We start from the raw sequence: 16,177 nt of genomic DNA, 5'->3' as shown, positions 1-16,177 counted from the left end.
TGACTGCAGTTGGTATTTACTGTGGTTTAGTGATATCATTTGCAATTATTAAATGTGGATTCCAAGGGGCCTCAAGTCACAGCGGCTTTCACCTTATACCATTCTATAGGAGATAATTGAGGAGGTTCATATAAATACTCTAAACAATCCTACAGTTGTGCTATGCTAATAAAACTATAAAATACCATGGGACCAGCCCTGCTCATGTATACTAAACAAGTACAAAATGATCACTTTGATTATAACCTATTGATAATCCTGTATGTGACAATGGCATATAGTTAATCCTGAATGTGACAATGGAGTGTGTGGTTAATCCTTTGAAACTGGATTATGAATTGACTCTTGTTACGTGAAATGTATGTGAAGATAATAATTTGAAAATAAATAGGATATGTTAAAAAACAGGAACAAAAACAACTTTAAAAAGGATATGGTCTGAATAATAAACTTGTACAAAAATATCTGAAACTGGAGACAAATCAAGTGTAACAGTGGCCTGGATACAGTTGATTTAAATGACTGATATGGATCCCTGTAAATTCAATCTGAGAATTAATTACCAGTACTAATTTTGATGAAACAATGCTTTACATGCACCAAGAACATTCAACACTTGTCAGTGATTTAATTGCCTCAAAAACCCTGCTTCTAAAAATGGCCATGCGATATACATTCCTGCATTTCTTTCAACAATTTTCATAAGATGTCAACAATGAGATCACGGGAAAAGTAAAATCATATTAAATGATACCATCAAGGTAAAAGAAAACATAATGAAGATATTTAATACTTCAAACCAAAATATATCTTTGGTGTTAGTAAAACTATATTCAGAAGAACTTGACCAGTGATGTTGACTCACATTACTGCAATATGTTCCTGAAATTATTCCTAAAAAAAAATACTTTCTTTTAGTAATGTCCTAATATCCTAATGTGAGTATTTTCCAGTAAACTTCCTTCTAATCTACTGGTGTAGTTTCTGTGTACAACTTAATGCCATCGGTTCAAGACAGCTTCCAAATGCCCATCTTGCATCTGGATTGAAAGGGAGAAAACAATTGAGAAATGAACACTCAGTGTATGACGAAATACTGATATGTGACTGAATTAGAAACACATATTGTGATACATACTTGAAAAGTAAAAATATATCTGATGCACTCTGAAAACAGAGTAGTGAATTGCATCAAAAGCACTTTTCCATAAGAAAAATAAAGGTATGATTTTCGATGGATGATGAACCAAACAAAACTTAAACAAATTCTAAAAACCAAAACACTCTGTACATCCCTTACAAATCCTGCTTCACTTTGAAAGGTCCACTATGAAATGTATTGGTATGTTTCACTATGTGGGAACACTAATTAATTACTTTAATTGACAATTGAGGCAAGGTAAAGGGATGTATCAAGATATTATTGCACAAGGTGTGTTATTGAAATCACAGACAGAAACTATTGCATTGTACACAACAGCCAATTTACCATGCTTACCTTGACAGTTATGTCCCCTACTAATGTCCCTAAAAGAGTTATTTCCCTTGTACTTTGAAAGCTTTTTTAATCAGAAACTAGATTTTCATGAACTATGTTATGTCTAGATAACCTGGACCTCTCAAAGCAAACATATCAGGTCCTTCTCAAACCATCTCCAAAGAAATATTCCTGTACCCTGTTTAGCTAAAAACAACATCAAAGATGCAAGGATGGGTGACTATCCTAATCCATTCATTATCGGTACTCTTCTTTTTCTATAAGAACGAAACAATGCTGTTCTTTCAAACACGGCCAAAAGAGCTTGACTTTTGGATGGTGTATGGGAGGGGAGGGGGAGGAGAATGGGTGTTTGTGTGTCCATACGGAAGAAAGTCTATATGCTAATTTACATGTTTATACACTAATCTCAATAAATCAAATCTTAACTGCTCAGTACTCTCCACACAAATCTGAGGACATCCAATTACAGGTAAGGTCCAAATAACTTTTCGCAGACTAGTCCTATAAAATGACAAGCAGGAAGTTGACAATTAGTGTTTTCCCTTGCTTTAAAATGTACACTTGTTCAAAATGGGAACTTTCATTCCACACTTTATGTTGAAAATTAAAGTTTTCCATTTAGAATTTAAAAACTCTACTATAAGGAACAGATCTACAAAACTGTATGGCAGTGATTTCCACAGGCCATGGAAGATGTCCTGATTCAAATTATTATCAACTGAAGTGAGACAGAGGATTTTGATTGAATTCAGGCATACAGCCCAATTATTAATGTTCAAGGTTGTATGGTCCAGCTGTCACTCTTATAAGTGTGATGAAACTGTTCTGATATTTCCATGTATTGGGACGGCAGCAAGCTGTACAGCCTGATTTATTTATTAGAGACTGATTGAGACTTACTAATCCAAATTCAGATGTTGACAAGATGGACAGGTTTTTGTACAGTGAGGAGCTAAAGGACATTTGGAGTTGGTTTGAGAAGAGTCTGTGCTACTACTATCGCAGCTATCCATCAATAAACAACAAACACACTCTGGAAGCGGAGTACAGTCAACATGGTCTGCTGCCTTCACCTGTGGCACATGAGGGAGTCTGTGTACACTATATGGCAGGCGCCATGACCACCAACATCCGGACCCACTCTAGGAACCTTTCCAGTCAGGGAAAGAATGACTTCACACCACTTACAAAACACTGATTTTTTTCTTCACATACTTTTTTGTTTTATGTTACAACTTCTTGTCAACTAACATATGTCTAGCTGTAATTAATCAAGGCTGGATTTGTCCAGTCTGAGTTCTGCTTTTCATAACTTTTATAGAACTTACTTGTCTTCTCCCTGTTTTAGAATATATCTTTGTCATAAGCTAAGTTTTCAGACTAAAGTAGCTTTTCTAGATTCTTGCTTCTGACTAGCCTGAAAGTCTCAAGCAACAAATGCTGTTTCTGTTGGAAAAGACATTCTTTGACAGACATGGGGTTAGTGTCTACTTCTATAAAACACTCTAGCATTTAAAACCTGCCTCTAGTGTACACAGACCCACAAAACTGATGTTGAGTAAAACGGGAGGATATTGATAAAGCTTTGACACACAAAAAACATCAACAAAACAAGAAAATGCACCAAATGCATGGACTCTCATCCAATCAGAAATGCTGACACAGCAAAAAAAATGAGACATGCTATCTGATTGGATGAGAGTTTGGTGGCAATAACAATGTCAATCATCACTGAAAATGACATGGTAACTTGCTTTGATATGAACATGATATGCAGAACGTTATCCAAAACAACTGCAGCTTTAGCCTGGCAGGAAAACACAAAGGGGATCATACATTCATATGGTCACTGGTTGCTTTTGGTCATTTTTTGTGGTTTTTTAAACAGTTTGCACACATATTTCTTGCAATATTGACCCCTTTGAACTTTGCTGCAAAATCTACAAATGATGGTGTATTGTAGCAATCATATCTGCAACCTATTCACAGTAACACCGACAGCCATTTGTTACCTATATCATTGGATCAACAACAAGGTGGATTTTTGTGTGAAGAATTCTTCGTCTTTCTACTCCCATTGTCTTTGTGTTAACCTCACACTGCACTTGCTTGATCAGGTCATGATAATTCAGTCAAGATCTTGTATAATTGCTGTGGCATTTACCTTTTGAAAGTTTCACAGCTACTCTCAGTAAATTTCACAGTTAACTTCAGAAAATTTGAAGCTTAACACGGATGAACAATTGAAAATTGACGATCGCAAAACATCTGCAATGGCAAACCCTGGGAATCCCTGTGTGAACAATCATAACACCTCACTCAACCACATCTTTCACGGCTGTCTGCAAAATATATCATCAATTAATCCTTCAGTAATCCACAATTATCACCTATTTGTGTCAATGTGTTAAAATCCCTGTCAAAGCATGATCACTCCAAATGATATATGTTCCATAATCAATAAAACAATCCAACAATGGATCCAGCAACGTCCTCGGAGCCAGAAACTTCAGAAGATCCCTCATCACACTTGTCTGTGCATCCTGAAATGACGCCCACAAGCCAGCGAATTGACAAGCAGGACCAACTATGCACTTGTATAGCGTCAGTACGTTGGCACTGTTTCAACAAGCTCACAGGCAAATGTTAAGCAGTAAAATGAAAATATCACTGAGTTCAAATGATCCTGAGGCAGAAAACACTGGTCCCATACCTTGAAACTCCTCCACAAAGAGTGTTCCTTTGTCACTCTCTTACAAACATTATGACAAGGACAAAACAAGATGGGACTGGAACATCCACAATTTGATTCCACTGACAAAAAACTTGAATATGCCAGACAGCACAACTAGATTCAAGTCTACAAGATAAGAAATTGCTTCCTTTCTTTCTTGTTATTCAACAAGATGATGCAAGCAGATATCAAAACGTGTGACACAACTTGAAGGTCCTATTCTTCTAACTGGCGAAAGTCTTGTGACTATCGTCAATGCTGCCTCTCTCAAAACAAAGTCTTTTCCCAAGTGAAGACCCTTGGCTACCATTGTTTCTTCTCAAAGGATCGTTTTCTCTGAACTGTTGATACAGTTGAATTGGAGCACTCATCAGAGTCAGAACTGGAGTCTGAGCGAGGGTTCTAGAAAGAAACAACAGAAATATCTCATTTTCATAGACTTAACCATTGTACCAAATGTACTTTCAAGGAAACTGCTTATGTATCATATTTATTTTCAAGGAATTAGTCAATATATCTCAAGTAATTAACCTGTGTACGACATTTCTTTTCTTGATAACAAATCCTGTCTTAGGCATGACTGACTCACTTTGTGGCTTTTTAAAGCATGCAAAATGGATCCCTGAACCTAAATGTCTAAGCTCTATTAGTGCTAAGACAGTCATAAGATAATGTTAATGCATGGCACTTACAACTATCTAGCGCTAAGACTGCTTCCAAAATCTAGGCCCTATTAAAGAAAAATGAAAAGAAGATCACCCAAGAATTGGGTCATCACTAACAAATATAAATTGGGTCCCTGCTTTTATAAAATGATAAAACCATGCATTTACTTAACTTCTGCAACCTCCATACTTTGATTGTGGATTCAGCTACCAGGTGGAGCCCATGACTGGTACACATCTACTATGTAACTAGAAGCTCAGTTTTGTAAGAGCTGTAAAATAGAGCACTGAGGCAAGAACCGTGCCCTCACACATTTTCTTTAATTTGTTGTGTATAATTTACCTCATATATCCTCTCTGGAGGAGACGAAACTTGGCTCTTCATCTTCCTGACAGTCATCTCACGGTCCGACAGTCCATCAGAGGCATATGTACACTTGGCTAGTTCCATCTGGAGGTTTTCGGCGCTGTTGGTGGACATAAGCCCCATGTTATGTGACACCTCACTTGTGTTCTCCTCCTCTTCAGAGAACACACCTCCTTCGGAGCTGAGCGTGGATATAGACTGACGACACAGGTTCCGTCGCCGGGCTTCATCCTCGCTTACCTCCCCTTCCTCTTCTGATGTGGTGTCTGCTGAATGCTGTACACAAAAGGAAACAATTTATGCATGGCAATTTGGAATGTTATCTTGAAACAACAACAAAACAGTTTCAATATTAATGTTTGTTGGTAATAAACACAGACCAAGAGTTTTAGAGTGTGCAGGGATGGATACAGCCTTTTGAGAAAGGTGGGTGCACGCTTCATGTTCATCTGTTTTAATGAGAGTTCCAATGGTCATTTAATAAACAGTCCTTAATAAACTTCTCAGTTTGATTCGGATGTGTATAAAACACTTCTACATCAATATACATACATGTAAGTCATCTAGAGTAACCCTCTCATAAGCACAGCAAGATTACCCAGACATTACACATATATTTATCTACAGATGAGAGTCTTATAATGCTTGAAACAAACCTTGACGTTTCTGAATTTAACTGCAACTTTCTTATCAGACTTGTCTCGGAGCCTCGGTAGATTTGGTGACAAACATTTTGGCAAAATTTCCGGATCACTTCTTGTCCTCTTCATTGATACAGACACAGTTTGGGCATTTTCTAACACTGAGTTGTCTGCCCTGAGTCCTACTGTATTATCTGCTGTGATGATAATTGTATCCTCACTTGTAATTTCCTTAATGTCTTTGATATCTATATCTGCTGTGTCGATGGGACAATTCAGATTTTCATTCGAGTCTTTTTCTAGAATTGTTGTTTTTGATTGAAAGTCAGGCTGATTTGTGTTTTCAACCTCAACAATATTATACACTTGGTGAACTTGATGCCGAGGGCTATTACATGGCGAGTCACACGTATTGCTTTCAACATCCGCGCTGACCTGACTTGACCTTTTGCTGCTGCATGTGATATCACTACATCCTCCATCACACCCGAAACAGACATCGTTCAAATTACGCTCATCTAAATTCTGATTTTTATTCTTGTCTGGACAGTCAGATTCATTTTTCTTTTCTCTTCGCACAGCCAACCCTGGGCCTGGATGCAAGGTCACCCGTTTAGTTTTTGATTCATCTTGACTGGAGTCCTTCGATGGGCTTCGTATAGGCGAGGTAATATCCTTCAGTGATCCACGGCTGTTGCTGCGGCGATGACGGTTCTTGCGATAGCGCATTTTGGTGGGTGATGGAAGAACTTGTTCTGAACTGGTGGTCATGCTACCTTCTGTCTTCTGGGAGTCCGGACTGAAGAAGATAGGATGAAAACTACGTGAAAATCCATTCAACTAAAGGTTCACATCATCACACAGCACAACCTCAAAAGGTAGTGTCACTGCATACAGTGAGATGACATATGTGGTCTTGCACTTGGTATGCGGCCTGTCATAACAATTACCAGTAATACATTTGATTCCTACCCACATGGTCAACGTATGGGTTGTTGCATAGTAATCTTTTAAGTCAAGTGAGTGTTGTATTGTGCTGGCTTGAGCAATGATGACTTGACCCGAGATTCATACGGTGACCTAACTAATTTGACTGGATGAAACCAGTTCTGCAACCTCTTTGTGAAACTGGTTTTGGTTTGACAGCATAAAAGAACAAAGATGCACTTTATGCAGGTAAGATGCACGTAATAATTAGTATACTGCACTTCGTCTCATTGCATACAAATTATATGAAATTTGTGACCATCCCATGGTTTCTGACCTCACTTTCACTTGGTAAGATACCAGAGGAAAAGGATGCTCATTTTATATAATTCATATGTCATGAAACCTCTATTATCTATATACTGAATTACTACCTCAATACTAATCACCACACTCTTCAATGGAAGCATCAGTCATGATGCAGCGATTTGATGCATCCAAACACTTCATGGTCTAGTACCCCAAATATAGTTTACGGCATGGCCATACTGAACTAGTGAGTGAGTGAGTTTTACGCCACACTCAGCAATATTACAGCTATATGGTGTCAGTCTGTATACAATCGAGTCTGAACCAGACAATCAAGTGATCAACAGCATAAGCATCAAATCTATGCAAGTGGAATACACTGACATTTGTCAACCAAGTCAGTGAGTCTGATCACCAGATCCCGTTAGTCACTTCTTACAACAAGCATGGGTTAGTGAAGATCAATTCTGAACTGGGTCTTCAAGGGTCACCGAACCAAATTCAGACATTTGTTTCCATATCCCATAAACACAGTGTGACATAACATTACACTGATCCTATATGACACTACACACTGATGGATGTACCTAGCAGGATCAGACGATCTGTAGCATCTTTTCTTCCCTATTCTATCAAGCTTCTCCTGGGCCTTGATGATTGGACGAACAATGCTTTTCCGTCGCTTTGAGTACAATGCCAGCATCTGTTCTCTCCTTCAAGAAATAATGATGCACATTTTATAAGCAAATCAGAGACACTATAGTATCATGTGCTGACATAAATACCTACTGATAAAAATGTACTTTACATTTTCAAAAGCAATGCCGAGAAATACAGGACGCGACAATTTATCATTGCAGGATATTGTGATGAGATTACATTTTAATGAAAATCATTAAACAATTTGTTCATGTTGCTGATAATACAAAATTCACCCTCCAACTTGTTCTAGCTTAAGCACGAGATGAGTGAAGCCATAAGATGAAGTACTTACTTGATGAGCTCTCGTTCCCTCTTCTCAAGCTGCAACATGCACGCTGTCAGCTCCATGTAGAGGTTGTTGGCTCGCTCTAACTTCCGCTCATAGTGCTCCCTCACATCCTGGGCATGCCTGTAACAGCCCACTCATTCCTTCACATACTGACTGAAGATAAGTTTACATCAAAAAGCTCCATCCTCAATGAGATTCTGGATGAGCCCACATTACATTTTTTCGATGGGTACATGACAGGGTCTAACATCCTACTGATACATGCTTGGACACAAGTTGTTAAGAGGCCCTGAAGTTACAGTTTATTGACAACAGTGTTGGTTAAAGAATTTCATCCTGTTACCTGAGTTCTTCCTTCCTGCGGCGGATCAGCTCCTCCTCCAGCTGCGGAAAGTGAGACCCCTCGGACCGCATCTTCATGAACAACTCACGGATCTCCTCCTGCCACTTCACCTGGGAACAGCAAGTCACATAATTATGTTGTAGACAGACAGATACACACTCTACTGACAGACACACTTCACGGACAGACATATACTTCAGAAATACACACTTCTCAGTGAGTCAGTTTAGTTTTACACAATACGCCGCAATATTCCAGCAATTCGGTTGAGGTCTGTAAATAATCGAGTCTGGACCTGACAATCCAGCGATCAATGGAGTGAGGATCAATCTCGCCAATGGGAATCAATGACATGTATACAGTACACAGACTTAACAGTCAGTCAATCTGTCTTTCTGCTGCTGGTTTGTTGTGTGTTTCATTTCCTTCAGAAGTCCAAGAGTAAAGTAATCACAAGAAACTGAACATCAACAAAACTTCACTGTAACCTCCGTCCCAACTGAGTACCACAGATATAGCCTAAATCTGAGCCTTTGTACATCATATAAGACACTAAAGGTGAGACACATGGTCAGACAAGAGTTACCTGCTCTTCCATGAAGTCCTCTCTGCTGTAGTTGAGCAGCTCTGGGGAGGCTATCTCCAGATGCATCAACACCTGTCGGAATGATGGCCGATTGCGGGGCTTAGCACTCCTGGAAATACGAAATATACTGATTGATATCAAGGCGTCCCTCTGAAGTAGTCAATGTTCAGGACTCTGCTTCAGATTGTTTAGACCAGTCAAATGAAGGAATGTGAAGAGAGATGTTAGATCATTCTTACCAACAGAGTCTCATGAGCAGCTGAAAACCGTCTGGGCAGGTTGACGGCACCGGGAGGTGAAGGCTGTTGCTGCCCACGCCCCAGATAATGGCAGATGAGTCAACATCCCGATATGGAATCTCGCCAGTGAGCAGCTCCCACACCACCACACCAAACGACCTGGAAACAGACATACAAGTTGCTAGACTATAGAAATTTCTTGTAACATTCATTTCTTTCATTCAAATCAATACATTTAACTGCAATCAGCATAGCTCACAGGAGCATCAGAAAATACCATCTCTATTTTGACCTACCAGATGTCCACTTTCTCGGAGCAGGGTTCATTTCTGATCACCTCGGGTGCCATCCAGGCCACTGTCCCAGCAAATGACATTTTGGTGCTCTTCTCATTCCACTCTCGACTTGTGCCAAAGTCGGAGATCTTCACCACGTTATTACTGGCCACTAACACACTGAAAATACAATACCACACTCTAAACCACCGCAATACTGGTTTGATGTAAATGTCCTAGATGGTACATAATCCAAACTGACAAAGCACATCAGCTGATGCTTTAACCATATTGTTGCATTGAATTGAGAGAAGTACCTGATAGACCTCAATGTCAAACAATTGTCAGTTACTGAAGTTTGAGCACCTTTGATGAAGAATATTTTCAGAACTGTAAAGTAAGGGAGTTAGTAAACATTTATGTACACATCATCAATATTTCAGCCATTCGTGATCACATTAACAATGATAATCTAAAGGATAAACAAATGTACAAAATTCTTATGCACTGTTTAGAAATACATTCAGAAATACTTTCATACAACACTAGAAAATAGCTTACACTGTAGAGCTGTTCAATCACCAATATTCTAAGTATGATAGTGTCACAACTCACTTTGGTGACTTAAGATCGCGATGTATGATCTTGTGTGAATGGAGGTAGTTCATTCCACTGGCTATCTGTTTGGTCCAGTCCAGTATGAGTGTGGGTGGTATTTCCTTGCCATCTCGAAGCAGCTCATAAAGCTGACCGTAAGGACAGTATTCCATGATGATACAGTAGCAAGGTGCCTGTGTACATACTCCCCTGTAACAGACATACAGGCATGCATTAGCTTGGGGGCACAGGACTAACACTGAACACCACAATTTGTCTCTCAAGATGGATTTCAAATGCCGAAGAGAATCTTTCCTAATTCTATTTAACATAATTGATTTCACTTTGGACAGTTGGAATATTACAGAGAATAGTAACCTGTTGTAATGTTATACAAAGTAGAATGTGATGGAATGTTATGGTATTATTTAGATTCATTATCCAAGGACATGCCAGGATTGTGTTTTCCTTCATGTTGAGATACTTACTTGAAAGCAATGATGTTAGGGTGGTTGAGTTTGCGGAGATTGCGAATATCTGTCTCCTTGACATCACGGACCTTCTTGACTGCTACCTCTTCTCCTGTCAACTTTCCAAGAAACACTGCACCTTGTGCCCCACTTCCCAACCACTGCAAGTCGGTGATGTTCTCAAAAGGGATCTCCCAGTCATCTACAGAGAAGCATCTCAACATGAATATCTTGTATTACAGGAAGAGCTGAATACAGCCATAGTGAATGAGAATTGTGTTACACCAGCAGAATTCAAGTTATATATGGCAGGAGATGAAAAAAAAGCAATGGGCCATACATAATTTACCCATGTAGAATATAGAGAAAATCCTTCAGCTAGAACATGTGAATGATGTAACTGTATAAAGTCACTCGTTCATGACACAAAACTCTGTTACACAGTATGGAACCAATAGTAAACAGTTTTCTGATTACATGAAGTATGCAGTAGCACACTACAATACCCCAGTGGAGACATTATGTCTGCTGATCAGCACATGCTACCTTGCTGCCCTGCATCTGCAGGTCAGTGACCTACCTTGTTGTTTCAGCTCTGCAGCTGCTGCCTTGCCGATGATGGTCCAGACCGGACGGAGGCAGCCCAGCAGCCCCTCGAAGAACCCTCTCTGAGTTCCATCCCGGTAGCCCACGTCCACACTGCCAGATGGGTTGTGTATGGGAGTTACCGGTGCTGACCGGGCAAATGTGGGGGATGGTGTGGAGTCAGATGATGATTTCTCTGTGAGGCTCAGCTGGTCGACTTCATGCTCCAGGCGGAGCATACTGCAGAGAAAGTGAGAGCAAGGTCACACCAAAAGCAAGCAATCGAAACAGGCAGTAATATTGCTCTATGACAGAGCACTGTTCAAGACAACAAGGCTGGACAGAATGGGTAAAGTCCCTCTATACCACCTGCAAAACACTCACAACAGACAGTAATACTGCTCTAGGAGAACAGCAACAGCAACAAATCCTTTTGGTTGGATGACCTGTTTATATGTGTTTACCTGTGCACATTTAGAGATATATATTGTCAACATAGGACCATGTTATTCTAGTACTAGTGTGATGGTAAAATTGCCATTTCAAGGTTTGTTCACATAAGCCTGACGATTTCACTAGAATTCGAAGTTATCATCTGCCGTATAATCCACTTTTAATGTCAAACTTCTACTGTCCCAAACCTTCACTATATGAATAAGGCATACCCAAGCCCTTTAACTACAACACCTTGCTCACTTCATCATCTGACAGAACCATGCCCTTTACCTACAGCATATTGCTCACTTCATCATCTGGCAGAACCATGCCCTTTAACGTAACAGCATATTGCTCGCTTCATCATCTGGCAGAACCATGCCCTTTAACTACAACACCTTGCTCACTTCATCATCTGACAGAACCATGCCCTTTAACTACAACACCTTGCTCACTTCATCATCTGACAGAACCATGCCCTTTACCTACAACACCTTGCTCACTTCATCATCTGGCAGAACCTTTACCTACAGCACATTGCACACTTCATCATCTGGTAGAACCTTGCCCTTTACCTACAGCACTTTGCTCACTTCATCATCTGGCAAATTTGTTTGTCGGTTTGAAATAAAGGATATGTACATGTGATTGGCATTTAGATAACGACTTGATATTAATACATTACAGATAACTTGCAACAATTACTCCACGTAAATCATCAATTCTGGATCAATCAGCCTATGAAATGTGACAACTGTGCGTATTAAACTAATCGTTGATCAGCTCAATTTGCATTCTGCTTCCGATCAAAGTGTGAAAGGAGAAAGCTTTGACTTGAATTTTGTGTTGATTATAATGAACAGTGTGATGGGAACAATCCTCTTTGTCTGGTAACCTTTTAACAGGATTGGCAATTTATTAGAAATGCCAATTCATCAGTCTGGTTGATATATATGTGAATTTGTATTCAAAAGTGGACAGTAAAAAGCTTGAACTTAAAAACCAGCTATTCCAATACAAAATAACACACATAACATTCTTCTATACTTTACAAAATGCTTGTTCTACTAATCCTGGCATTACCCTTATTTCTCACAGAGAAATGTCAAGTTCTACAGTTAGTTCAGACTGTTTGACATTTACAAGGATAAATAAAAATACAAGGAAACCATGCAAGATTCAAGACATTTCAAAGTTTTGAAAGCTACAAGTACAACATATGACAAAAAGACAACTTACGTCAAATTATTTCTGCTATGTGCAAAACATTTTCAAACTCAATTTCCCACGTATTATCATTATGAAAAATGTAATTCTAGAATCCCCATAGAGCAGAATGCCTCTCACTGCCCAACTCATCTCAGCAATCAGGAACACAAGTCCCATCATAAATCTTGCGTGGGGCAAATAGTTATCACCATAAAGATGGCCACAAGATGAGGACCTGACTGCAGCCAAGCTTGTACAGCTTCATAAACAGCAGACAGCAAGTGAAACAGCTCGTCTCTTGGCAGATCAATTTGGATACATGAATGGCAGAATACCCATTCTAAAAAGCAAAGACGTCATAGGGTCAAAAACTAACGTCACTATTCTCACTTATTGACAGGCAAAGCCAACTGCAAGTCGAGCATGAATAAATCTGATGGACTGACAACAACCCCTGAACATGTATTCATGGCTCAGGATAGAAGTGGGTGGAGGTTTGATCAAGTGGCCATCAGTAAGGCTTCTTCATATATGTATGTTATATTTAAACATGTTCTTCATTGCTAAAATGATCAGCAACTATTTTCGGTGATAGCTCTGTTTCACTAAACTGGTCACTATATAAGTCACAATAACTTGGTGCTATATTGACTGGATGACTGGCTGGCTGCTGAAATCCTGCTAATGTTGTTTCACTGCATTGTTGTACATCAGATAGTTCAAGTGACTAAAACAATATAAAACTACAATATAAAACTTTGATAAACTAGAAAATGAAACTCAATTTCCAGTCCAAAAGTACTGTGCTATGCCCACAACACAAATGAAGCCACATGTGTTTGATGTTTGATGGGCTCTTAGTTCTGAGCCCTAGACAAGACTAGCCAATGGTTGATAGTGTGAACACTTTTAAGGCCATCTGATCCCCTTTTGCCTCATTGAAATGTATAAAGTACAAAGGATCTGCTTCTCCATCTCATTCTTACATCACACACAAGGTTATTCAGTTCTGTTTAAGATATGCTTCACTACAGTGAAGACCGTCACTGTGACAATACACCACTGAGGATCCTCAATATAACTTTATCCAGACTACAAAAAAAGGTTTAAAAAATACATCACATAAGCTTCCTACAGATATGAGTTTTCTGCTTGTCAACAGAAATACTGATACATCTACTTTCTCTTGTCTTTTTTTCAGTTTCCCTAGTTACCAAATTAGAAACCTGACAATAAAAGGTCATTCTGTCCCACAAAATGACATACCATGTCCTGACTGGGATGTCAGGCCAGAAGGTAGTGATGTCATGACTAACATCTCTGTGTTGAAACAAGTCTATGATCAATAGTGGAACACATGGATTCCTCCCCAGGAGCAGCACTGGAGATTAACTTATTCCAAGACAATTTACCCAGCATGAACATCTTGGCAGATTGATGTTCAGAAAATGATGGCTAAATCTTACTAGGCTGTTGGGACAACATATACCTAATGAAACTGGTGGTGATTTTGATAGCATGTAGCATTTGTACACTAAATCACCAGCTCCCAACAACAGGCCGCTGTGAATAGAATGTATTGACATTCCAGCAGAAGGGTGTTGATATTGAAGAAATTAATGAAACGATCATGGAATCAAGGGGAGCTCCAAAATGTGATTCTTACAATTGACAGAAGGTTCAGGATCAAGGGTCCACTTAAACGGGTCAGTTTGATGATTTAGTTTCCTGAAAGATTGGATTTCAAGTTGTGGTTTCATTCAACGTAAGTTGAATAATGATTGTGCTTTGATGTGGAAAGTTGGCCATTCCTTTCACAAGGAAGTTGACATCCACCGAGTTCATTCATCTTCTCATTCAAAATGAGACTGTCATTTCAAAGGCGTGAAATGAATGAGATTAAGATCGAAAACTTGATTTAATTTGAAATTCATTTTCTCATGCCTCTTTCACAGACTAAAGGAGATTAAATTTCATTTAAAAGGTGTGATATAGTTTCAACGAATCTTAATCTAAATCTCTTTAATCATATGATCTTTGATTAACAGCTGTATCATTCTCGCAGCCACAAGTTGTCGTCCTCTTAGTCAGACTGAGCCTCAACACAGACACACATCACAGGCATAATGTTTTTACACATGAGACAGTTCATTTATTGATAGGTTCTTCAATAAATCCAACTTCCAAAAATGGAAATCAAACTCAATAAGTTGTTTGAGGTTTTGATTAATGTCAGCACAGCGTGACACCTCTACTGAAATGTTTACAGATACATAACCTTTGCTTGAAGACTGTTAAGTTGAAAATAGTGGACATGTTAGATTTTCTTACCAACAACAATAGTCATCACAGGGTAAATCTCAAGTGATATGAGATGTCCAATTATGGACCAACAAAGAAATCTGGACTTCAGATAGAATTCTGTGAGATAGTTGTGCATATATCTGATCTGAGGATATGTGTACACACAAACCAGACACAGATATACCATTTCCATTCCACTCAGGTATGCCATGTTGAATGAAGGAATACCATGCCCATGTAACAAAGGTTACCATGTCTACCCAACACATCAATACCACGTGTATCAGAAGTACCACCTACATACAACACCTAGAAATCCCCATACACACGACCTTATGACCAAAGCTTGCCCCAAATCTAATTACAAAGCCCATAGCATCAGAAGCACCTTCTAGATGAACACATTATGAAGCTTACCTATTTGAGAACTCGAAGTCCGAGCTGGCTGTGAGGACATTGAGCATGTTGGGGCTGTTTCTACTGAACATCGGCTCATCTTTCTTGGGTATGTCGATGGCTTTGGAGGTACAGGTTGTCGCGGTCGACATGCTCTGCTGTGTGTACTCGGGTTGGGCATTACGCTCGAGTGTCATCCTGCTCACTTAAATTAGCACCTTCTGAAACAAGAGACAAGATGATCAATGTTCAGTCAACTTTCATTTCATAAACCAAGTTGGAAGCACATAGTTGATTCAGTGATCATCTAATATCCTGACAGGACAGCAGACAGAAGGGCTCATGTCGCCATCACTGTACTACATCAAGCAACTGTCCAAGTAAGGCTGCATGCAAGTCTGCTATTAATCAAACATGCTGCAACAACTGACAATGACAAACTGCATGAAGGAGTACATTTGTGCCACAAAAATCATTTCTCCTTGAAACTGCCATAGGATTAGCTGTATCAAAGAATTTCTTTTCTTAGAAACATGATTTGGAAATACAGTGCTGACTATTTTCGGTCCAAGTCAAATCCCTTCCATAGCCACAAGAAGGGAA

At 39.3% G+C, this 16,177-nt stretch overlaps 1 protein-coding gene across 3 annotated transcripts in view; it reads right to left on the bottom strand.

Annotated features, from left to right (window-relative positions):
* Positions 1 to 2,716: 2,716 nt before the first annotated feature.
* Positions 2,717 to 16,177, bottom strand: part of LOC137298090 (mitogen-activated protein kinase kinase kinase 13-B-like) — an 83,097-nt gene continuing 69,636 nt past the window's right edge. For all 3 annotated transcript variants that reach the window (XM_067830165.1, XM_067830166.1, XM_067830164.1), the window contains 13 exons: positions 15,596 to 15,795; positions 11,226 to 11,470; positions 10,664 to 10,847; positions 10,194 to 10,385; positions 9,600 to 9,758; positions 9,304 to 9,462; positions 9,065 to 9,173; positions 8,479 to 8,588; positions 8,139 to 8,255; positions 7,732 to 7,857; positions 5,924 to 6,707; positions 5,244 to 5,543; positions 2,717 to 4,637 (listed from right to left, as the gene is read on the bottom strand). In XM_067830165.1, the coding sequence (XP_067686266.1) occupies positions 4,539 to 4,637; positions 5,244 to 5,543; positions 5,924 to 6,707; positions 7,732 to 7,857; positions 8,139 to 8,255; positions 8,479 to 8,588; positions 9,065 to 9,173; positions 9,304 to 9,462; positions 9,600 to 9,758; positions 10,194 to 10,385; positions 10,664 to 10,847; positions 11,226 to 11,470; positions 15,596 to 15,771 (2,760 nt within the window). In that variant the 5' untranslated portion in view covers positions 15,772 to 15,795 and the 3' untranslated portion in view covers positions 2,717 to 4,538. The remainder of the gene's footprint in view (positions 4,638 to 5,243; positions 5,544 to 5,923; positions 6,708 to 7,731; positions 7,858 to 8,138; positions 8,256 to 8,478; positions 8,589 to 9,064; positions 9,174 to 9,303; positions 9,463 to 9,599; positions 9,759 to 10,193; positions 10,386 to 10,663; positions 10,848 to 11,225; positions 11,471 to 15,595; positions 15,796 to 16,177) is intronic.

Source organism: Haliotis asinina, chromosome 10, assembly GCF_037392515.1.
Source record: "Haliotis asinina isolate JCU_RB_2024 chromosome 10, JCU_Hal_asi_v2, whole genome shotgun sequence".
Lineage (NCBI taxonomy): Eukaryota > Metazoa > Mollusca > Gastropoda > Lepetellida > Haliotidae > Haliotis > Haliotis asinina.
The sequence above is the reverse complement of the archived record's forward strand: the minus strand, read 5'-3'. Positions and strand labels throughout refer to the sequence as shown.